At 43.3% G+C, this 23,541-nt stretch overlaps 1 protein-coding gene across 1 annotated transcript in view; it reads left to right on the top strand.

Annotated features, from left to right (window-relative positions):
* The window catches only part of ADAMTS12 (ADAM metallopeptidase with thrombospondin type 1 motif 12), a 378,176-nt gene that overhangs the window by 333,106 nt on the left and 21,529 nt on the right, over positions 1-23,541 (top strand). Inside the window, exons 20-23 of the mRNA XM_070476558.1 lie at positions 40-192; positions 9,340-9,516; positions 15,173-15,316; positions 22,841-23,000. Of these exons, the coding sequence (XP_070332659.1) occupies positions 40-192; positions 9,340-9,516; positions 15,173-15,316; positions 22,841-23,000 (634 nt within the window). The remainder of the gene's footprint in view (positions 1-39; positions 193-9,339; positions 9,517-15,172; positions 15,317-22,840; positions 23,001-23,541) is intronic.

Genomic DNA, 23,541 nt, shown 5'->3' with positions numbered 1-23,541 from the left:
TGCCCTGAGCCTCTGTCATCTCTCCCTCCTCCCGGGCAGTGCTCCACCACCTGCGGGCTGGGGACCTACTGGCGGAGCGTGCAGTGCAGCACCCACGTGGATTCCGACTGCGCCACCCTGCGGAGGCCAGACCCGGCCAAGAGGTGCCACCTCCGTCCCTGCGCCAGCTGGAAAGTGGGAAACTGGAGCAAGGTAATGGACCAGCTCAGCAGTGTTTCGGGGGGCGGGGGCGGGTGGACTTACACCAGCGCCATTTGCTAAAGTAGATTTCCTGCCTCGCTTCCTGCCTCCCTTCTGCGATAAACTGGCAGATGAGTGAACCATAGGCATTGTCATGAGCCTACTTTCAGCTACACAATAGCCTCAGAGCAAGCACGGAGTTTTCATTAGCCCACATGTTTTTATCCGCTTGTCCTCCCTTACCGGATAAACTGAGAAGGAAAGAAGTTAAATTTGTGTAATTTAATTTGCTTGTCCAGCCTGCGACACTATTTCTAAATTGCTTAAACTTAACATTATAATTAATAATGATACATGAGCAGATGTATAATTAAATCATGGTTCAGCAGCTGCTCACAAAGCATAGAATCTACCAGACTCAAAATGAAAAGAAAGCTGAAACATCAAAGGTTGGTCTTTAAAAGCGTCTTTCCTATGTTGATCTCTTTGAAGTGCGATGTTCCTGTCCTTGCTAACCTAGAGTCATTATTGATTTCTCTGTGCTGCCTGCATAGTCCCTGGTGAAAGGCTTTGTCAGGTCTTCGGATTGGTTGGCCTTGGTTCTTCTGGGCAGGAATCAGGCCCCGATCACCTGTCACCGGGATGGGGCTGAGCCAGCCCCTGAGGAATACAGATGCACCCAGCTCATAGAGCCACTGGTCGAGATGGGATTCAGAGCCGCTTGGCAGGAGGGGTGCAGAGATAGGAGCTGTGCATACATCTTCTGTTGCCAAGCTCACCCTCCATACCCCCTCACATCAACACACCTTGTAGGCACCATTGCCTTCTTCTCTCTGGGGAGCCAGTTTCCCTTGATGGCCTTGACACAGAAGGAGAAGGAGCTGCCCCAAAGTTTGGGGAGGCTGGCATCTGTTAGCACCCTCATCTGGTGGAAAACTCAGGTCCCCAGACAAGCAGGACCGTGAGGTGTCTCACTGGCCATCTCTGGTTCTCCTGGCAGACTTACCCGACAGACAGGAGCAAGGACTGTCATTAATCTGCAGTAGGCCCCCTTTCCCAAAGAAAGGCTCTGACCTTTGGCAAGAGAGAGAAAGTAGGGCTACTCCCTGAGAAAATCACCACACATTTCTTTGATCCTTGCCAACCTCCCTTTTTGCTGTTCTCATACCATTTTTCTTTAAGGAATGAATGCTGGTTCTTTTTTTTTTTTTTCTCTTCCAACTCATAACAAATTCCAAAAGGGACCAAATGCCTGGCTACAAATTCTCTTCCATATCCAGAAAAATCTCAAGAAACATTTCTGTCCCTGACCTTGCCAAATGTTGACCAAGTCCTAAAGTTCCACTTTCCCATCACTGGGACTAGTCCTTTCCTTGGAAATTACATGGCTCATAAAAAGGACAGATGTGTGAAGTAGCTCACACTTTTAAAAAGGTCAGTCCAGTGTAAAATTCCAGGAATTCTAGCTGATAGAAAACTGGAATGGGAGAGCCAGTAGCTCTTGGTGGGGTCAGACCCCCTAAAGGAAGCCCTGCTCTGGCAGCTCATCCCTGCCCTGTCAGTCTCTGGATCTCTTCTCTGTCGTGGCCAGGAGGCTTGCTGATACGCTTATTAACCCCTGTGCCATTCCTGATGTGGTATAGAAGCTGTCTCGGACACATCACCAAGTTCTGCCAGAATGTGGCGACCACTATATCTAAACTCAAATCCTCAAAGTTACTCCATTCCTGTCAGTACTATCCTATCTCCTCCCTCAGGATAATAGATAAACCTTCTGTCAAAGACCCCATTTAACTACTGAAAGTCAATTGCCCTGACGTCTGTTTTTCTCTGTCATTAGGAATATTGAATGCGGGACTTGTGTTTTTCCTAGAGATGTTTATTTAAATGTAATCTTAAATTTTGGTGACTGAATGACAGCAAATTTTGGTGACAGCTTTTTGACATTATTAACCAGTCCATTTGGATGTCTGAAGTCTAAATCATGTACTTGGAAAGATTTGAAGGGCATCTTAGCTTCACTGTTCTGTTGGGACTCTTAAACTTACTCAGAGGCAGACCTCCAAACCTAGAGTAGGCTCACCCCTGCTTTTACCTTTAAATATCCAGAGAGGTTGTTGTTGTTGTTGTTTTTTAGTTTGTTGTTTTTGTTGTGTAGCCTCTAAGTCGTGTCCAACTCTTTGTGACCCCATGGACTGTAGCCTGCCAGGCTCCTCTGTCCGTGGGATTTCCAAGGCAAGAATACTGGAGTGGGTTGCCATTTCCTTCTCCAGGGGATCTTTCCAACCCAGGGCTCGAACACATGTCTCCCACATTGGCAGGTGGATTCTTTACCATCTGAACCACCAGTGAAGCCCACCCAGAGGGTTTAGACTCTGCCAACTCAATGGTTTTCCTTTTCACAAATACCTTCTCAGAGGGACGAATTCTAATTTGATCTTGAGTCTTTCTGCATTATCCCACCAACCACAAGCTCAGATCCAGAGACACCTTAATCTCATGGGATTACGGGTATCCCACAGCCTCACCTGAAGCCACAGGGATCACACCTGAGGTCCCCCAGATTACTCACTAGAAACTCCCCACTGCTGTGTGTGCAGTCTGAATTGCAGCTGTTTTACAGGCTTCTGTCTCCAGCACCATTCATCTCCTTGATGGAGTCCTGATACCACTGCTGTGGACATTTTCTCATATTTGTGACAGTACAATGAGCCTGTGTATTAAGATCTCTACCTTTACAAAGTCCAGAAGTTGTTTTTGGAATGACTTGCTGCTTCTTCATGCATTGATCTGTCTGAAACAAAGTTGAGATCATTGTCTTTAGGTTTGTCCCAGAGGCATACTGGAGAAAGCATAGTTCTACAGAATTAAATCCTAGAAGCAGCACTGAGCCTGGGATCAGACATGTCTGGGGTGGCAGCCCCACTCTGTCACCAAGGTCTTCCCTGGCAGCTCAGATGGTAAAGAATCAGCCTGCAATGCAGGAGACCTGGGTTCAATCCCTTAGTTGGAAAGATTCCTCTGGAGGAGAGCATGGCACTCCAGTATTCTCGCCTGAGAACCCCATGGATGCAGGAGCCTAGCAGGCTACAGTCCATAGGTCATGACGAGTCAGACAGGACTGAGTGACTTAGCACACTAGCACACACGCTGTCACCAGTGTAGGGTGCTAATCCATTCTTCCAGCCTCTTAGGAGCTTTAGTTTTCTCACCTCTGGGAAATGAAGTACATCACATGGCCTCTACCAACCTCATGAAGTTGTACAAGTCAAAGAGTGTTCGTGAAACCACTTTGTAAATGATAAAAAAACTGTTCAGATAAAGCCTTGGGTGAACTTTGAGCTCTGGGTAAAGGCTGGGAGTAGTTCTCAGGTGCTTACTAACTTGTGGCTTCCTGGACTTGGGGCAGGGGACTGTGAACAGGGGTTGGTGGAGTAAGTCCTGTCAATCCATCGTCCCCACTCCCCAGCACTAAGGAGTCAGGGTCCTCCATGAACTTTGGCAGATTTGACCTCTCTGGTGTCCTGGCACTCGCCAAATACCCCTACACGCCTGACACTGCACAGGAATTTTAGAGGAACAATCGTATTTTCATCCAATAAAGGACCTTCTTTCTAATTCCCACTGAGGAAGTGAAGGCCTAGAGGGTTTAAATCACTAGCACATGATCAGGTGGTACTGATACTCTCAATTCTGAAAAATCATCAACTGGGGGACAACTCATCAATGTAATGACAGCTTTTCAGAAGGAAAGGAAACACTGCATAATAAATATGTATGTCAGTCTAAGACGCATGCCATTTCAGAACATAAAATTTGTCTAAGGGAAAAAAAGCTGATTCCTGTGCTGAAAGAAATGCAGTAAGTGACAAAGATGAGCTTAAAAAACCTTCAGTTGGGTTTGACACCAAAGTTATGCATCATCACACACTTCCTGACTGAACATTTTGACTGTACGTCCAGCAGCTTTATAAACTGGTGATTTAACAACCTCTTTATTATCTCTCTCAGAATGATAATAACTTCTCATAGTTCAGTCGAACAGATTTTGATTATTTCTGAAATGAATCAAAGATTTTTACATTTTCTTGGAATGATCTGTCTCCCCACCTAGGCAGTGTTGCAATTTTATTTTACAGTAGCTGACTTTATTATCTGTCACTTTTTTTGAAAATAAAAGTGGCAACCTTTTCTTATGACCTTGCATTTCATAATATTCAGTGCTACATTTTTTTTTTTGGATCTGAACTTTTACAAATGAATAATATAGGGGAAGAGACCCTGTCTTGCTAAGTACAGACTTTCATATATAACATGTTCCCAGAAACATACTGAAGCCCAACGTATAAAATTTCATAGCAGAGAATTGCATGTTATAGGGGAGCTTCTGTGCCCAGAAAGCAAAAATTGACCTGCCAGAAGGAAAATAATACACTCAAAATCACTGCATTTATTTTCTTTTGGTATAATTTACTGTATGTCTAACCTATTACCCACTTTTGGAAGCCCCAGGTGTTTTAGATGAAGGGAATCCCTAAGTGAGAAAAGAACAGCAATTAAAGAAAGCCTTCAAGATCACTTTAGCTGAGGACTGATGTTCAAACCATGAGATCCTTTATCGTGGCCCCTTCCCATCTCTCTTTCTCCATCTGTACCCTCCACTCTAGCATTCTGATAGTGTCGGGAACATGTTGTTCCCGAACAAGACTTGTTGCTTCACTCCACTTGCATAGTCATTCTTTCCACCTTGAATGCCCCCCACACTGTTTGCCAGCTGAGTGAGCATTTACCCACGTTACAAGATACAGTTCAAGGTTTGGCTCCTCTTTGTGAGCGTTTCCTTCTTCAAGTAAAATCAACCACCTCCTCCTCTGTTCCTTCACTGGATTATGAACAGCTTATGACATATCATCTTCATGACTTCTGCTCATTGCATGACTTTTTCCTTCTGCTAGATTGGCGTACAGAGCCGGCACATAATTAAGTGCCTAATAGCAGAGAGGAAGAGAAGTGTGGGGATGGGATGGGAGAGTAGACAGATGAATGAATTTTGGTGCCATTCAAAATAGAATTTTTGGAATGAATTATTTTTGAATGATCTTAAGAGTCTTATGAATCTGTTTAGTATTAGGAAAGGAGCAAAAAAGAATTATTTCCATGTCCTTGCTTAGTATTTCCGGAGAGCAAGAAAGTATTCTGAAACCAAAGCATAATACAAGTCCAGTGATCCCAGACACTTATATCACTATAGAATATGAAAGAGTTTAATCATCCAATTTATCCTCTTTTTAATGCTAATGAAGAAAACGGAGGCTTACAGAGGTGCAGTCACATAGCCACTTGGTGTCAGGGAGATACTTGAATGCAGTCTCCGTCAGTTCAGCTCAGGTCAGTCGCTCAGTCGTGTCTGACTCTTTGCGACCCCATGAATCGCAGCACACCAGGCCTCCCTGTCCATCATCAACTCCCGGAGTTTACTCAAACTCATGTCCATCGAGTCAGTGATGACATCCAGCCATCTCATCCTCTGTCATCCCCTTCTCCTCCTGCCCCCAACCCCTCCCAGCATCAGGGTCTTTTCCAGTGAGTCAACCCTTCACATGAGGTGGCCAAAGTACTGGAGTTTCAGCTTCAGTGTCAGTCCTTCCAATGAACACCCAGGACTGATCTCCTTTAGGATGGACTGGTTGGATCTCCTTGCAGTCCAAGGGACTCTCAAGAGTCTTCTCCAACACCACAGTTTAAAAGCATCAATTTTTCAGGGCTCAGCTTTCTTCACAGTCCAACTCTCACATCCATACATGACCACTGGAAAAACCATAGCCTTGACTAGACGGACCTTTGTTGGCAAAGTAATGTCTCTGCTTTTTAATATGCTATCTAGGTTGGTCATAACTTTCCTTCCAAGGAGTAAGCATCTTTTAATTTCATGGCTGCCGTCACCATCTGCAGTGATTTTGGAGCCCCCCAAAATAAAGTCTGACACTGTTTCCACTGTTTCTCCATTTATTTCCCATGAGGTGATGGGACCAGATGCCATGATCCTACCATCTGCAGTGATTTTGGAGCCCCAAAAAATAAAGTCTGACACTCTTTCCACTGTTTCTTCATCAATTTCCCATGAAGTGATGGGACCAGATGCCATGATGTTAGTTTTCTGAATGTTGAGCTTTAAGCCAACTTTTTCACTCTCCTCTTTCACTTTCATCAAGAGGTTTTTTAGTTCCTCTTCCCTTTCTGCAGTCTACTGATTCCCAATTTCAGTTTGGTTAATTTCACTATATTCATTTGAACACTAGGTAGGAGTCCAACATGGAAAATGTATCAGGATGGCTCCATAAATCAGAAATGACACAAGGAAAACTGGTTGTGAGTGTATTATTTTTCTCTTTGCCAGTGGCTCCTGTAAGCCAAGAGGATTCTTCATTCTAACTCAGTCTGGTTTGCTGATCACATCAGTTAAACAGACTGGCATGGGAACCAGAAAATGGCTAGACCTGTTTGGTCGCACATGGGCATCATCAGCCAGTCCTTCTATTCTCCTTAGCCTGGCTCCTGTCCTCAGTCTGGTCCACAGGCTCCAGGTTAGGAAAACAGGAATATAAATAGCCCTCCTTTAGGGCAAGAAGAAAATGAATATAGTAATTGGCATTCGATACACCAGGGCAGAGCAGTTTTCAAAGTGGAGTGATTTAATGCCCTGCTACTTCCCTCTTGCTAACTGAATCAGAGGCCCTTCTGAAAATGAAATAGAAAAGTCACAGATTTAGTGAGTGCCTTCCTTAATATTTACTTCAACATATTAATCAACTTCATTTCCCCCTGGCTGTGAATGCACTCTTTGACAAAAGGGTAATGCTAATTTGAAAACTCTAGGAATAACAGATTGTAGCAACAAATGAAAAATAAGAAAATAAACCCGCATTGTACACTAAGTCTTGTAAAATTCCTATCCCTAATAAAGAGCCCTCTTGTCTTAACCTTGGGTTATTTCCTGGAAATCTGTCAAACAAAGGGCTGCTTTGTGTAGAATTTTCTGCCTGTTTGTTCTGTGGCTGATTTTAAACTGGCAGTTATTTCGTTCTCTGTGTGCTTACAGCATGGCAGGCAAATGAAGTTTTAAATTTGCTTTTGGGGGGCTGTCTGGCAAGTGTTGCTTATTTCTGAGAAGCTAAATACACTTGATTTATGGAAGCATTAGAGCATCCATCTGCCCCCTTGTCTCATGGGCCCACATCTGCTATGCTACAACCCAAGTTTTGCATTCAGGTGACGCACTATCTGCCAAATGGCAAAAAAAAGGGGGGGGGGATCAGTATTTTTTGAGGTACCTCTAATGAAAGGTTCTGAGAAATTTTCTTTCACCATCCACAACACTACAATTATGGCTATTCCACCATAGCCGGAAAGGGAACATGGTATTTTACCAAGTAGAGAAGGGGCCAGATGGAAACATACCCTACAGCAGTGGGCTTTGGTGGTGGTGTATTTTCTCAGTCAAAATGTAATGAGAACATTTATGGAAGGATGGGGAGGGTGCAGAAGGCTGCTCTTTATCCCCATGGTAACCACAGAGTTCTTTGGCCCACTGGGAATCCCCAACTTCCCTTTTCTCAGAATTCATATATTCATTCCACAAGCTGTGAGGAGCATCTGTGCCATGCCTGGCCCCATGGTGGATGCTCAAGACGCAATGGTGACCAAGACAGATGGGTTTCCAGCTTCAGGGCAGTGAAACAGTCTAACAGAAAAGATGGACAGAATAAATAGAAGTTGTTTCACATTTCAAGTTCTTGCAATGGAAACAGAGAAAATAAAAGGAATAGATATCCTTTGGAGAAGGTATTCAAAAATGACTTCACAGAGGAGGTGACATTTAAGCCAAGTCTAAGGGAAGAGCAGTAGTGAGTAAAGCAAAGGATGGAGGAAGGAAGATTCAGGACATAAGGACCACAGGACATATTATTAATCCACAGAAAATCCAGGGGAGAGGGGCTGAGGAGCTCAGGGCTCAGCCTCCATGCAATCTACCTCGGGTCCCCACCTGGGGGTGGGCAGTGACAAGACAAGCCGGGACTGGCCTTGAGAGACTAGGGTGCACAAGCAAGATGAGCTGAAGGGAAACTGATCATGATAGCATTCTATATAGACTGAAGACCAAGTCTTGGAAGCTCGAGTTATGATTGAATAAAATCTACCTAGATGAAGGATGGAGGAGCTTCCAAAGTCCAAGAGTTCAAAAAGTAAACCACAGAAGTCCTCCTGAATACGCCACATAAACGTAGGTGACTTGGGGACGGCCGTGTTTGTCATGAGCTTCAGGAAATCAGGAACCTGCTGGTGAAGAGTTCCTTTACTGGGATCAGGGTGCAGGGGCTGCTGCACAAGGTTTGGGCATGGGCGGGGGGGGGGGGGGGAATACCTGTCTAAGGGCTTGCACTGGGCATGGGTTGAGAACACCCTTGGCGATGGAGGCATGCTATGGCAGCCTTAGGAGGAAAGATGATGGACGATGATTATGTGCAGGGAAGCCTGGCAGTGGGGCCAAGGACAGGGTTCGCCTACTCCCGGGATGAAACCACTGAGCAGTTATTCACTTTGTTTTCCTTAAAAAATGGTAACCAATCCTGTGTCCAGAGTCAGGGAGAAAGGAGGTTTTCAGCAGGATTCTGAGGGGGAGTTGGGTGTGTCTTGGCAGAGAGCTCCCCTCGTGGGCAGTTGCATTTGCCTCCAGTGAACACAGACATCCCAAGGAGCAGCTGCACTGGCGTCACCCAAGCCCACCCCCACGCAGTCTTCGGGATAGCCCCGTATAACAGTTGTTGCCCCAGTTTACAGACATGACAGCTGAGGCTCAGAACGTTTCTGCAGCTCATCCAAGGAAGGGCTCAGAGTGAGTCAGTGACAGAACAGGGTTTGTCACCCGGTTCTCACACTTCCACACCTGCATTTTCTAACACGGGGAGCCCCATCTTAGGGATCTGCTAAGTGACTCTTCTCTCCACGGTGTGTGAGGAAAGACAGGTCACCAGCCTCTCTAGAAGCTGGGAACTCAAAGCTGCGAGCTTTGTGATCCTTTGTGAACCCCCTGGGTATCTGGGAGTGGACAGCCTGATGCCAAGGACTCAGGTGTCCCCTTTTCTCTCACTCTCCATACAGTGCTCCAGAAACTGCAGCGGAGGCTTCCAGATCCGGGAGATTCAGTGTGTGGACAGCCGGGACCACCGGAGTCTGAGGCCATTTCACTGCCGGTTCCTGGCCGGCCTTCCCCCTCCACTGACCGCAAGCTGTAACGTGGAGCCCTGCGAGGAGTGGCAGGTGGAGCCCTGGAGCGAGGTACTGCGCCTAGTGCACCATCTACACAACTGGGAAAACGGGAGTTTCTGTGTCACCTTGTGAGTCCAGGGAAGCCCACACATCCCTCAGGCCAGTGGCTGGCCTCCTTACATTCACGCCTTACACCGTGTGTGTTACTGATCCAAAGGTGGGTCACTTGCCCATACACAGTAAGTCCAATCTATTGACACCAGGTTGTGGTGAAGGAAAGTGTAGCATTTATTATAGCTAGTGTGCTAAGCAAGGAGTCCAGGTAGTTAGTGTTTAAAAGGCTTGAATTCTCGAAGGCTTTCGGGATAAAGGTTTTAAAATCAGAATGGGGCGGGGGGTGGTGGGAGTAGTAGGGTGTGTGTTCATCTTGTGGAATTCTTCGGACTGGTTGATAGTGAGGTAATCAGGAGTCAACATCATCAGCCTTCTGGGTCCAACCCCAGCCTTCTGGGGTCTACATGCTTGTGGGCAGCATATAGTTAACTTCTTCCCCCTGATAGGGGTTTCAGTATCTATACAACAGCTCAGAGGACATGGCTCAGACTGTTATCTATAGCCCTTGAAAAGGAAGTAAAGGTCTTTGACTTTGTTTAATGGCCAGCCCAATATCGTTGTTATTATTTTGGTTTTGCTTGATTGTTTTCCTTTCTGCATTTTCTCACTTTGTGATTAAATTTACACTTTGGAAATTGGGGAAGGCCAAGGAAGTTTTTCTCTAGACAAGAGGCGGGTGGAGGACATGGTGGGGGAGGTGGAGGTGGGGGTGAGGCTGTGCTGGGAAGGCCCCTTAGGGTCCTGCTCAGTTGCAGGTGGGGAGGCTGGACAGGCCCAACAATTTGAAGGCTATGTTGTGTGATTTAAACTGTGACTGTTCAGTGTTTTATTATGACCTAGTCTCAGTGGATATACTGGGGAATTGGGGTTGTACATGAACCGCCTTGATGAGCAGCATATGGGACAGATCATCACATGCCCCTCTTAGCCTGGGCATAATGGTCAGATCCTTTCCACACAGTATGATTTCAGAGTCCTACCTCTCAAATGCCCAGATCTTGTTTACACAAATAAAAAGAGGGATGTGTATGTGTGTGTGTATGTCCATCCTGTGTTGCGAGGGCTGGGATTCTGCTTCATCTTCGTCTCACTTCAGTATGTAAAGCCAAGTTACTGTTCTTTGGTGAAATGTAATGATTTCATTTCCCTAGTGGCTTCAGTAAAAAATAAAATACTCCCAACTACACTATGATAGAAATAAGAGGGAAAGAAAGAGCTCTGTGTGTTTTGAATGTGTGCATGCACTGGGCATTTTACCTACATTACTTGTTTTAATTCTTGTAACAACCTGGATGGTAGGCCTTATTGATTCCATTTTATAGGTAAAGAAAGAATTTAATTGAGACTCAGAGGTTAAGAAGCTTACACAACTAGAAAATAAATTGTGGAGTATTAATTCAAGTTTCAAGTTGACTCTGATTCCTGTATTCTATACTGTAGAATTTAGCTGAATAGACATGGACCAAAGAGAGAACTAAGAAGAGTAAGTCAGTAACTTTGCATGCTAGAAAAGGTAAGGCAGAAAACCACAGTGTGGGATGTAGAATTAGTGTCCAGCCCTGGAAGACTGAATCCCCTCTAGCTTCTTACTGTCCACCGGGTCAAGCAACCATGCTGGTTCCTGAGGCCCCTGGTATTTCCTGAAGGCAACAACCACCACTGTCCTCTCTTTCACCTCCTTCCCTGTCTTGCTCTGGGACATAAAGTGCCTCCCACTCCCAGGCTCTGGACTTAGGCCTCTCAGCTTTCCATGTTTGCTGGGCCTGGTGACGTACTTAGTCACTCAGTTGTGTCCAGCTGTCTGTGACCCTTTGGACTGTAGCCCACCAGGCTCCTCTGTCCATTGGGTTTTCCTGGTGACAGCTTCCAGAATCCTGGAATTTGCGGAGGAGCTTAGATAGCCTTGTCAGAGAAATTGCAATTGCGAGTTATCCAAGATGACCAGTTGTATCTGCTCTCTGGTTGTGAAAAAGATATTTTCTGTCTATTTCCTCTTCCACGGACTCTCAATCATGAGCCTGTTTCCAGAAGACCTCCCAACGCCCTTCTTAATAAATTGCTCTGTTCTGAGCAAACCACACAGTTGGAAGACTTTCCTCAGAGGGAACAGTAAGGACAGAAAATACTGAAGTTGGTTGAACATTTCCCCAGAAATGTCAGGGGACTGTTGAGGGACTGGGCACCTTTAGGTGCTTTTGCTGAGCCCTCATGATGCTGCTCTGTACATGCATATTATCTAACGGATGCCTTCATGGGAATGTTTTGGGGTCCTTGTGAGTGTCACCCAGCCTAAACTACTTGCCATGGAAAATACCTTTCAACTGTGAGAATGTCCCTCACTGGTTCGCAAACTTTAGCATGCTTCAGGATCACTTGGAGGGTTCATCAACACACAGATGTCTGAACCCCATCCCCATGGTGTCCAATTCAGAAGTCTGGGGTAGGGCCTGAAGTTTTGCATTTCTAACAAGTACCCAGAAGATACTGAAGTTGTTGCTATGGGGACCACACTTTGAGGACCACTTTCCCCTTCCTGGAGATTACTTGGCCAGGTAACCCTGTGTCTATATGCACACATACAGGTATACAACAGGATCCCAAAAGTGGGGTTCCTCTCCTTCCCTCCTCATATAAGGTTAAAAGCAGTGAATAAGTGGGAAAAGATCCATGTTGACTCTCAAAGTTGGAATATTGGGAAAGCAATAGATTAGTTCTCTTATTGAACAGAAAGGTTAATTGTGTATAATTTCCCTGTTTTCTATGATTACCACCACACACATAGTGCCTAATGTGATAGGCATGATATTGGCAATCATAACTGTTTTGTTATTGTTACCGTGCTATAATTAAGAGTTTTCAAAATAGCAAGATTTTTCAAAGTGCTTTTCAAAGTACTCAGAAGTATTTTTCAAGGATTTTTGGTGAATTATCTTAATTTTCTTCTAGAAACCTCAGGAAAATGAAACAGTATAGCTTAGAAAATTATTCTAGTGAGCAAAAACCTGACACATTTTAGAATTATATTCTTTCAAGAATCAAACTTGTCACCTCGAATTTATTTTGTGAACATTGCAGCCAGTGCACCAGACCCTTAGAAAACCTATCAACATCACCATTTCAAACATGAATAAATTTAATTCTAAAACTTAATGTAGTGAGGAAGGAAGGCTGAGTCCCATTTTAATAGGAGATGAACAGAACAAAATTCTATTGCAGAAGTGTGCTCTCCATTAGGACTGTCAGAGCTAATCAGAATAAAAACACCTACATTTTATATTTTGGTTTCTTGACCAGAATTCTTTCCATTTGACATATTGAACTATTCAGCATCTTCTGATTTTTTTCCCCCTCCTCTTATCCCCAGAATTTTCTTTATCGGTCTCCTTTCTTTAAGTCTTGTTTCACCACTGTTTTAGTTTCTGTTATTGCTTTTTGGCCTAAACAATGAAAATATTTTTTCTCAGAGTTATAGAAGCTGAAAGTCTGAGATCAAGGTGTTGGCAGAATTTATTTCTTCTGAGGCCTCTAAAAAATTCTTTCTGTTTTTCTATTCAGCTTGAGTGATTTCCACTACTCTTCTAACTCACTGATATGTCCCTCTGTAATATCTAATCTACTACTGATTCTTTCTAATGTACTTTTTATTTCAGTTATTGTATTTTTCACCTCTGTCTGGTCTTTCTTTATATTTTCTAATTCTATTGAAATTCACACCTTATTCACTTATTCTTCTCCTGAATTTGTTAAGCATTTTTATGATCTTTACCTTCCCTATACCTCAAATGGTAAAGAATCTGCCTGCAGTGCATGAGACCTGGGTTTGATCCCTGGATTGGGAAGATCCTCTAGAGAAGGGAATGGCAACCCACTCCAGTATTCTTGCCTGGAGAACTCCATGAACAGAGGAGCCTGGTGGGCTATATAGTCTGTGGGGTCGCAAGGAGACGGACACGACTAAGCGACTAACATTACAACTACTGCTATGTAATCACAACTTCTGCTGCTGCTAAGTCACTTCAGTCGTGTCCGTCTCTGTGCGACCCCATCCCTGGGATTCTCCAGGCAAGAACACTGGAGTGGGTTGCCATTTCCTTCTTCAGTGCATCAAGCAGATTGTTTATGTCCACATTGTTTTATTCTTTTTCTCAGACTTTTGTCTTGTTCATTCATTTGGAACAGATTCCTCTGTCTTCTAATTTCGCCTAATTCTCTGTGTTGTTTATTCCTCTTGGGTAGGTTGGTCACATTTCCCAGTCTTGCAGAAGTGGCCTTATGTAGGAGGTGTCCAATGAGGCAGCAGCACACTCCCCTTGGGTCACTAGAGCTGTATGCCCTAGGGGTACCCCCCATGTGGGCTGCATGGACCCTTCTCCTGTGGTGGAACTGACTACTGTGGGAGCTCTGGTAGGTGGGGCTCTTCCTGATCTGGTTAATTCCTAGGCTGTTAATTCCATGGTGGCTACTTGCATGGCCTGGGGATCTTGGAGCTGTTATTGACCTACTGGTGGGTGGGGCGAGGTTCCAGTGCAGCTGGCTGTGGGCCCTGACAGGGTCGGGACTGGTGCTCTCCTGCTGGTGGGAAGGCTAAGTCTTAGGGCTTGTTTCAGCACTGTCTTTGAATTGACTAAGTGGCCATTGTGAGGAACTCGACACAGATGTTCCAGGCGCCAATAGAGATACTAATATTCTTAATAACAGTGTGAATAACAAATTAACAGTAAATTTTAAAGAAAATATAATTCAATTGACTTTTTCTGTCTTGGGTTCTTTATTTAAAAGTGAATAATAGCTCTTTTGGCAGTCTGTACTTTATTTTTACATACTTTGGTGAAAAGCATCCAAATACGCATGATTGTGAAGAAACTAGGAACATGCTACAGTGGTCAGATAAAACCACCAAGATTTGGACTTAACACAACTGGGCCAGGGTCAGGAAGTTCCCCTGGAGAAGGGCATGGCAACCCACTCCAGTATTCTCACCTGGAGAACCCCATGGACAAAGGCGCCTGGAGGGCTTCAGTCCATGGGGTCACAAAGAGTCAGACATGACTGAGGGACTCAGAACAGCACAGAACAGCTGGGCCTATTTGTTGTTATCAACTTTGTGATATACTGTGATAGGCTAGGCCTCATCTCAATTCAGACTGAGCCAGTGCTCACCCAACTGGTTTATTATCCACACTTGAAATAATTTATTTGGCAATCATGGGAATTTCTGCTCTAAAGAAAAGTTATGTTTAATATGATATACATCTATATCTTCACAAATTTATATATCTTTATGACTTAACAATATATTATAGTAAAAAAAAGTTGCAGACTTATTTGACACATTCTTTTTTTTTAAATTTCAGAACTGAAAAGGAAAAAAAAAAACCCCTCTTACTAAATTATTGGGGGGGAATGGGTTGAAATACAGAGTATGGAGCTAGAGATGAACTGTCGAGTATTTTTTAAAATAAACATTTACTCAGCCTCTACTGAGCATTTGTATCTTCCAGGTGCAGTGTCATGCGCTGCAGACACAGTGGAGAAGGACACATCCCTACCCTTTATCTCTGAAAATGATACCTTGTGATTTTCACCTGACCTTGTCCCTCTTGTGGACCAGTGTTCCAGCTCCTGTGGAGGCGGAGTTCAGAAGAGAGGGGTGACTTGTCCAGGAGGCCTCTGTGACTGGACTAAACGGCCCACGTCCACCACATCCTGCAGCGGGCACCCTTGCTGTCACTGGGTCGCTGGGAACTGGGACCCGGTAAGAATCAGTTAGAATCTCTCTCATTTGTGTTAGTCTTTTAAAAAAATGGCATTTGTTTTCTTTTGATGTTAAAAGTTATATATTATTCCTGTAAATGTCTAATGTGTCCATTGATTTAAAGTGTTTTATGCATTTATTTATTTTTCATTGAAGGATAATTGCTCTACAGAATTTTGCTGTTTTCTGTCAAACCTCGATATGAATCAGCCATACATATACACATGTCCCCTACCTTTTGAACCTCCCTCCCATCTCCCTCCGCATCCCACCCCTCTAGGTTGTTACAGAGCCCCTGTTTGAGTTTCCTGAGCCATACAGCAAATTCCCCTTGGCTATCTATTTTACATATGGTAATGGAAGTTTCCATGTTACTCTTTCCACACATCTCACCCTCTCCTCCCCTCTCCCCATGTCCATAAGTCTGTTTTCTATGTCTGTTTCTCCGTTGTTGCCCTGTAAATAAATTCTTCAGTACCATTTTTCTAGATTCCATATATACGTTAGCATACAGTATTTATCTTTCCCTTTCTGACTCCCTTCACTCTGTATAATAGGTTCTAGGTTCATCCACCTCATTAGAACTGACTCAAATGCATTATTTCATGGCTGAGTAATATTCCGTTGTGTATATATATATACCAAAAATTCTTTCAGTTCTATATTTTACCCTTCTGCTTTCTAATATGTCTAAGTATGCTAAAAGGGCTGACTCATTGGAAAAGACCCTGATGCTTGGAAAGATTAAGGGCAGGAGGAGAAGGTGGCGACAGAAGATGAGATGGTTGGATGGCATCATTGACTCAATGGACATAAGTTTGAGCTAACTCTGGGAGATAGTGAAGGACAGGGAAGCCTGGCATGCTGTAGTCCATGGGTTTGCAAAGAGTCAGACACTACTGAGCAACAGAACAAGAACAACGCTGAAAGTTGACCCATGACTGACATGGTGCTCAATGTTAACTATCTTGAGTTCAGAAGAGAAGATCAAATACTTTCAAAAGAGGAAAAATACTAAAAACTAGCCCAGAGGAAGAGAGCCTAAGGAAAAGTGATTTGGGGTCCTAACCATCTTGGATCCTCTGACTTTTTCTAGAGCATATACAAGTTGCATGTGCCCTGAAGCTTGAGGCTTATCATGATATAGTGAAGTTCTGGTCACTTGTCAACCCACAGATTATCAGTTTGCCTAAAGGCCAGCATGTTTGATGGATAGACAAATAAAATCGTTAAATTATAAATGGAGGAAAGTCTTACAATTCTTACAAAGTTTATTTATTGTAGAAATAAGACTATCAATGACACTGAAAATAAAATAATTCTCCCATAGAATGATTCTTCTATCACTCTGACTTGTTTTATTCTAGGTTCTCTAGAAAATAAAGCCTTGAATCAAAAATCTAATACTTTAGAGAAGACAATACAATGTTAGGGAAGCAGAAATGATAGAAAAGAGGAAGGAGGCAGGGAAGAAGGGGAATCAAGGGCAAGGTGGTCCATTCCCAGGATGACTGTTTTTTCCTAACCTAGACTGCTTGGTGTCTAAGAGCAGCTGATGGCTTGCTCTTGAAAGAAGGTCTTTCTAAAGCTGTTTGAACTGCTGTGGCTTAGTTTGTCCAGAGACAAGAAGAGAGATTATCTACTGGCTCCCATCTCCCCACATTGTGTAAAAGTCTCCCCTTTGATGGATAGCATCTCCCATTGTCCTAGGTCATTCAGGTGTGGGCAGGTCCCAGTGGGTCTCACATCTCACTGGCAATAACAAAATTCAGAGTCAGGGTAAGAGGCACACAACAAGCTCAAGGGTTGTGCTTCCATGAAGTGGGTTGCCTTATCAGTTGGGGCCCATCAAAGGCCAACAGTGGGAGACAAGGAGAGCTAGAGGGTCTGACACACTACCCTTCAACTATTAATATTTTTTAAAGTAACTTGTTCTTATGTAAGTATCTTTTGATGGTTATAATTATAACACAGACTAATGCAGTATTTTGCCAAATATCATGTCCCCAGATAGTCTTAGATTGATATGTTCTTAGTAATTTTCATTGTTGTACTTGTCTAGTTATACTTGCATAGCCATGATCAATATGAATGCTGGCATGTACTCTTAAAAAAAAGACTCCTATTGGTGCATCCAACTTAAGGTTGCATCAGTCTCTGGATACCACATCCACTCAACCCATGAAGAATAAGATGACTCATTACTGCCAAAAGAATATTGTACATTAATCAGTTAGCCTGCAACAAATTAAAAGTACATATTTTATTATTTTCATACCTTAAAAATGCCCAGTAGACAATGAAGAGTGACATCAACTATTCCCTTAGACAGATAGGACCCATAGTAATTTCTATAAATGCCCTATGTTCGTTGACATCGAATGTTGAGTTGTGATGAATTGCCAAAGGAGATTCTGGAGTCCATGCAAGCTTCTGGTTATGCATGCTACTAAGCTCTATGCCAGGGGCAGTACCCATCTTCTTCTCTGCCCCATGGGTCTTGTGAACATCAGAAAACAATGTCATACACTTGTATTATTTTTCAGAATAAGAAAATTTAATTTACATTCAGGCATTTTAAAATATCTGCCTTGGAAATTTATTTCCTATTTATTAGCGGTTCAGTTATTTCTAAAACCCAGTTTTTCCTCATCCATCTTTGATTTCACAACCTGAAAATATTGTACTCAACAAATAAAAATGTGTCTTAGAATTAAGCTCTTCATAAATACCCTGGTGTCCTCTGTCACAATTATAAGCATCACTAATCAAATTAAATGTGACCATCAGGAAAGAAAATTTGATATAATATGAACAGTCATAAAAATGCTATGAATTTGGGCCCATTCATGGGCATAAAATCCCACTGGGAGCTTCCCAGGTGGCCCAGTGGTAAAGAATCTACTTGCCAATGAAGGAGACCGAAGTTTGATCCTTGGGTCAGGAAGATCCCCTGGAGAAGGCAATGGCACCCCACTCCACTATTCTTGCCTGGGAAATCCCATGGACAGAGGAGCCTGGCAGGCTAGAGTCCATTGGGTCACAAAGAGTCAGACACAACTGAGTGAGCATGCATGCAATGTTCTTGAATATGTACCACACCCACCTCATCCATTTATCTGTTGATGGACATTTAGGTTTCTTCAGTGTCTTGGCTAGTGTAACGACTACTGCAGTGAACATTGGGGTGCATGTGTCTTTTTTTTTTTCCATTTATTTTTATTAGTTGGAGGCTAATTACTTTACAGTATTGTAGTGGTTTTTGCCATACATTGACATGAATCAGCCATGGATTTACATGTGTTCCCCATCCCGATCCCCCCTCCCGCCTCCCTCCCCATCCCATCCCTCTGGGTCTTCCCAGTGCACCAGCCCTGAGCACTTGTCTCATGCATCCAACCTGGGCTGGTGATCTGTTTCAAAGATGGTAACAATAACCCTATATGCATGTGTCTTTTTGAATTATTCTTTACTCCAGACACATACCCAGGAGTGGTATTGCTGGATCATATGGCAACCTTAGTTTTTAAGGAGCCTCTATACTATTCACCATAGTGGTTGTACCAATTTACATTCCCACCAATGGTATAGGAAGGTTTTTTACCCACACCTTCTCCAGCATTTATTGTTTGTAGGATTTTTTATTATGGTCATTCTGACCAGTGTGAGGTGATACCTTATTATAGTTTGGATTTGCATTTCTCTAATAATTAGTGAGGGCTTCCCTAGACCTCAGTGGTCAAGAATCTGCCTGCCAATACAGGAGACGCAGGTTTAATCTCTGGATCAGGAAGATCCCTTGGTAAAGGAAATGGCAAGCTACTCCAGTATTCTTACCTGAGAAATCCCAAGGACAGAGGAGCCTGGTGAGCTACAGTCCATGGGGTTGCAAAAGAGTTGGACATGACTTAGCCATTAAAACAACAATGATAATTAGCAATGTTGAGTACCTTTTTTTTGTCTCTGTGGCATGTGAGGTCTTAGTTCCCCAAATAGGGGTTGAACATGTGCCCCCTTACATTGAAAGCTCGGAGTCTTAAGGACTGGGCCACGAAGGAAGTCTCAGTGTTGACTATCTTTTCATGTGCTTTTTAATTACCTGTATGTCTTCTTTGGAGAAATGTCTATTTAGCTATTCTGCCCAATTTTTTTTTTATTGGGTTGTGGGCTTTTTTTTTTTTTTTTTTTTAATATTGAGCTGCCTGAGTTGTTTGTAAATTTTGAATATTAATCCCTGGTCAGTCCTTTCATTTGCAGATACTTCCTCCCATTCTGTGAATTGTCTTTTCATTTTGTTTACAGTTTCCTTTGCTCTGCAAAAGTTTTTAAATTTAATTAGGTTCTGCTTGTTCATTTTTGTTTTAATTTTCATTCCTCTAGGAGGTAGATCAAAAACGATATTGCTGTGATTTATGCCAGAGTGTTCTGCCTCTGATTTCCTTTAAGAGTTTGATGGTATCCAGTCTTACATTGAGGTCTTTAATCCATTTTGAGTTTATTTTTTGTATATGGTATTAGAGAATATTCTAATTTCATTCTTGTACATTGGAAAACTGGTAAATTATCCAATTTTCCCAGCACCAGTTATTGGAGAGACTGTCTTTTCTCCACTGTGTATTATTGCCTCCTTTGTTGAAAATTAATGGACCACAGGTACATGGGTTTATTTCTGGGCTTTCTGCTGTATTCCATTGATCTACATTTGTCCTGCCCAGGGGGCCTGTGTGACTTCAGCACCCAGGACCACCAGCCCAGCCTAGTTCCATCAGATCCTTAGAAGTAGAAAGCAAGAACAGAAGTCATATGTTCTTTATCTAACAATCTTATTTTACAGTGGAAGAAAGAGAGCAGTTGAGTGAGATCCAGGACGATGTGTAAGAGTGAGAAATCCCAAGTTTCCTGAATTCTGGTTCAGGACATCCAACACCCTTTATTAATTTCCCTTGTTCTTCCCTCTGTCCTGTGTTGTACACTTTGTCTACTCAGGATCAGTTACATAGTTATTTTCTTATCTTTTTCCCCACAGAGAATTTGATTCACATCCATTTTATTCACTGAATAAAATTACCTTTAGGTTTAATCAGAAGAATCTCTGACTTTATAAAACAGCATGAACTTCCATGCTTATCACCTTGCTGTAGGCTTTATGAAGAACAGATTAAAATAAATCTGTGGGTGTTAAGAAAAAATTGATGTTTCTCCTCTTATCACATTTGGAATTTTGTGGGAAACAGGGTTTGGTAGCAGTATTCTGAGTTTCAGTAGTGCCCCAGTGTGGGTAGTATTTTAAAATCTAGTAATCTTGTTGACTGTCTAAGCCAGATGCAAACAATTGACTCATTGCAGAAGTCCCTGGTGCTGGGAAAGATTGAGGGCAGGAGAAGAGGGCATCAGAGGATGAGGTGGCTGGATGGCATCACCAATGCATTGGACTTGAAACTTGGGCAAACTGAGGGAGATGGTGAGGGACAGGGAGGCCTGGTGTGCTGCAGTCCACAGGGTCGCAGAAAGTCAAACATGACTTGGCGACTGGACAACAATCACAGTCTTATTGACCAACAGTAATTCAAATGGCAGATGGAATATTTAGGGCCTGTAGATTTTTCCAACATTTGGCATGCAGCAGTCTTTTTCTATCAGTCAATCAATGAGTATTTACTGAATGGTCAGGCTATGTTTAGCACTTACCTCCTTGCCATGCAGGATAAAGAAAGGAGAACTGATTTCTTCCCTTAGGGAGATTTTAGTTATATAAGAAAGATGAGGCTAAAAGTAGTAAAATATGAAATAGAATGTGAATCATAAGAGTATATGTGGTTCACAATAGCCGAAAGGTGGAAGCTACCCAAGTGTCCATCAACAGATAAAGAAAATGTGTTCTCAAAAAAAAAAAAAAAAAATGTATTCTCTACATACAATGGAATGTTGTCGCATCTTAGAGAGGAAATTCTGACCCTTGCTATAACATGGAGGAAACTTGAAGATGTTAATTGAAATAAGCAAGTCACAAAATGACAAATACTGTATGGTTCCACTCATATGACGTACCTCAAGTAGTCAAGTTCACTGAAAAAAAATTTAGAATGATAGTTGCCAGGGGTGGGATAAGGGTGGGTGGAGGGATAGAGAGTTTCTATTTGGGAAAATGGAGACGTCCTAGAGATGTTTGGTGGTAACGATCGTAGAACAATGTGAATGTATTTAAGTGAAACTGTATAGTGGAAAATGGTTAAAATAAATATTACGTTTTACATATTTTTATTGTTATTGTTCAGTCGCTGCCATGTCCAGTTCTTTGCGACTCCATAGCAAACTCCTGCAGCACGCCAGGCTTCCCTGTCCTTCATTATCTCCAGAGTTTGCTCAAATTCATGTTTACTCAGTTGGTGATGCTATCCAACTATCTCATCCTCTGTCGTCCCCTTCTCCTCCTGCCTTCAATCCTTCCCAGCATCAGGGTCTCTTCCAGTGACTTGGCTCTCTGCATCTGGTGGCCAAAATATTAGAGCTTCAGCTTCAGCATTAGTCCTTCCAATGAACACTTAGGATTGATTTCCTTTAGGATTGCCTGGTTGATCTCCTTGCAGTCCAAGGGACTCTCAAAAGTTCCTATAACACCACAATTTGAAATCATCAATTCTTCAGTATATATTTTACCACAATAAAAATAATTTTTTAAAAGAATGTCTATATATATGTATATATAATATTTTCAGACACATTTTATTACATCCCCAGGATGGTTTTCACAGCCCAGAGAGTCTTATTATGCTTCCAGGCAGCCATATACATCAGGACATTACATGAATCTTGTCTGTTAGGTGGCTTGAGGCCACACATGCATCCAAGTCCATTCCAAATCCTCCCTCCATTCCACCTTGCTTTTCTTCTCCCTCTTCCCTTTTTATCCTCTCTCAGCCTTCCTTGTAGCTCTGAGCCCTCTCCTCACACCTGATTCCCAGCCCCAGGGTGAAACCAGTTTAGGGAAACTGGATTACTGAGGCACCAGGATCCAGATATGAAATTTTTTCTGTGTTGCTTGAAGTTCACCCTCTGTCCACATTCTTCAGAGAACCCAATAGTAAATTAAGCCAAATTCAATTGCCAGTCTATAACCTAAACTCTTCCCAAATTCACATCTCTAAATCATTCCTGCTTCTATTCTATGACTTCTTCAAAAAGACTTGTGATAATTGAGGCTTCCCCTACTTGACCGTCCTTCTGGGTGGCACTAGTGGTAAAGTATCTGCCTCCCAGTGCAGGAAACTTAAGAGATGTGAGTTCAATCCCTGGGTTCCCCTGGAGGAGGGCATGGCAACCCACTCCTGTATTCTTGCCTGGAGAATCCCATGGACAGAGGAGCCTAGCAGGCTACAGTCCGTGGAGTCACAGAGTTGGGCATGACTGAAGCGACTTAGCAGCACGACCTACTTGATCACCGTGGGGTTAGAGCACCTCTGCCGGAGTGCCCCCAGCGATCTTGGGGGAGAATTCTGACTCACTCCATGTGCCCCTCTCTTCCAGTGCACTGTGTCCTGTGGAGGTGGCTTTCAGAAGAGGACTGTCCATTGCGTGGCCTCAGAGAACAGTAAAACCGAAAGCCAGGACCAATGCCTGTGTGATCACGAACCCAGACCCCCAGAATTCCAGAAGTGCAACCCGCAGGCCTGCCGGAAGAATGCTGGTAGGTGAATGGCTTTGCTCAGGGGGGCATAGAGCTTTTCATAAGTAAATTGTCCTGCATGACTCAGTCTGTGGGCCATTTTAGTCCCTGTTATTGAACCGGCTTCCCTGGGAGCCATTTGTCTGATTTGGTGAAGTTTGACACTAGTTCCTTGAGGGACCATCTCATCCTTTTTCCTATCTCAGAGCACGTTCACACTGACTTCCCACACCGATGAGAATCGCTTCTGTTTTTTCAAAGGTTTCTGAGATATGTTCTATCGAGCCTTTCTTAGAAACCCAGTCAAGTGCTAAATGGCCCTTTCTATCATCTAGCACTGCTGTCTTAGGCTCTGAAACAGACTCCAAGGTGCACAGTTGTGTGCTGGGGATTCGTTAAGGAAGTGCTCCCCGGAAGATGCTGAGGGAGAGGGAAACAAGACAGAAAAGGGAGAAAGCACAGCCAGCCTGCCATTTGAGACACAGTCCTGGCTTCAGCCTGGTCCCACGGGGATGCTCCAGGGGAAAGTTAAATCTCAGAGCTGTCTGCTCTTGAGGCCAAT

This window comes from Odocoileus virginianus, chromosome 14 (assembly GCF_023699985.2).
Source record: "Odocoileus virginianus isolate 20LAN1187 ecotype Illinois chromosome 14, Ovbor_1.2, whole genome shotgun sequence".
Taxonomy (NCBI): Eukaryota; Metazoa; Chordata; class Mammalia; order Artiodactyla; family Cervidae; genus Odocoileus; species Odocoileus virginianus.
Note: the sequence above shows the minus strand (reverse complement) of the source record. Positions and strands in the feature narration are given on the sequence as shown.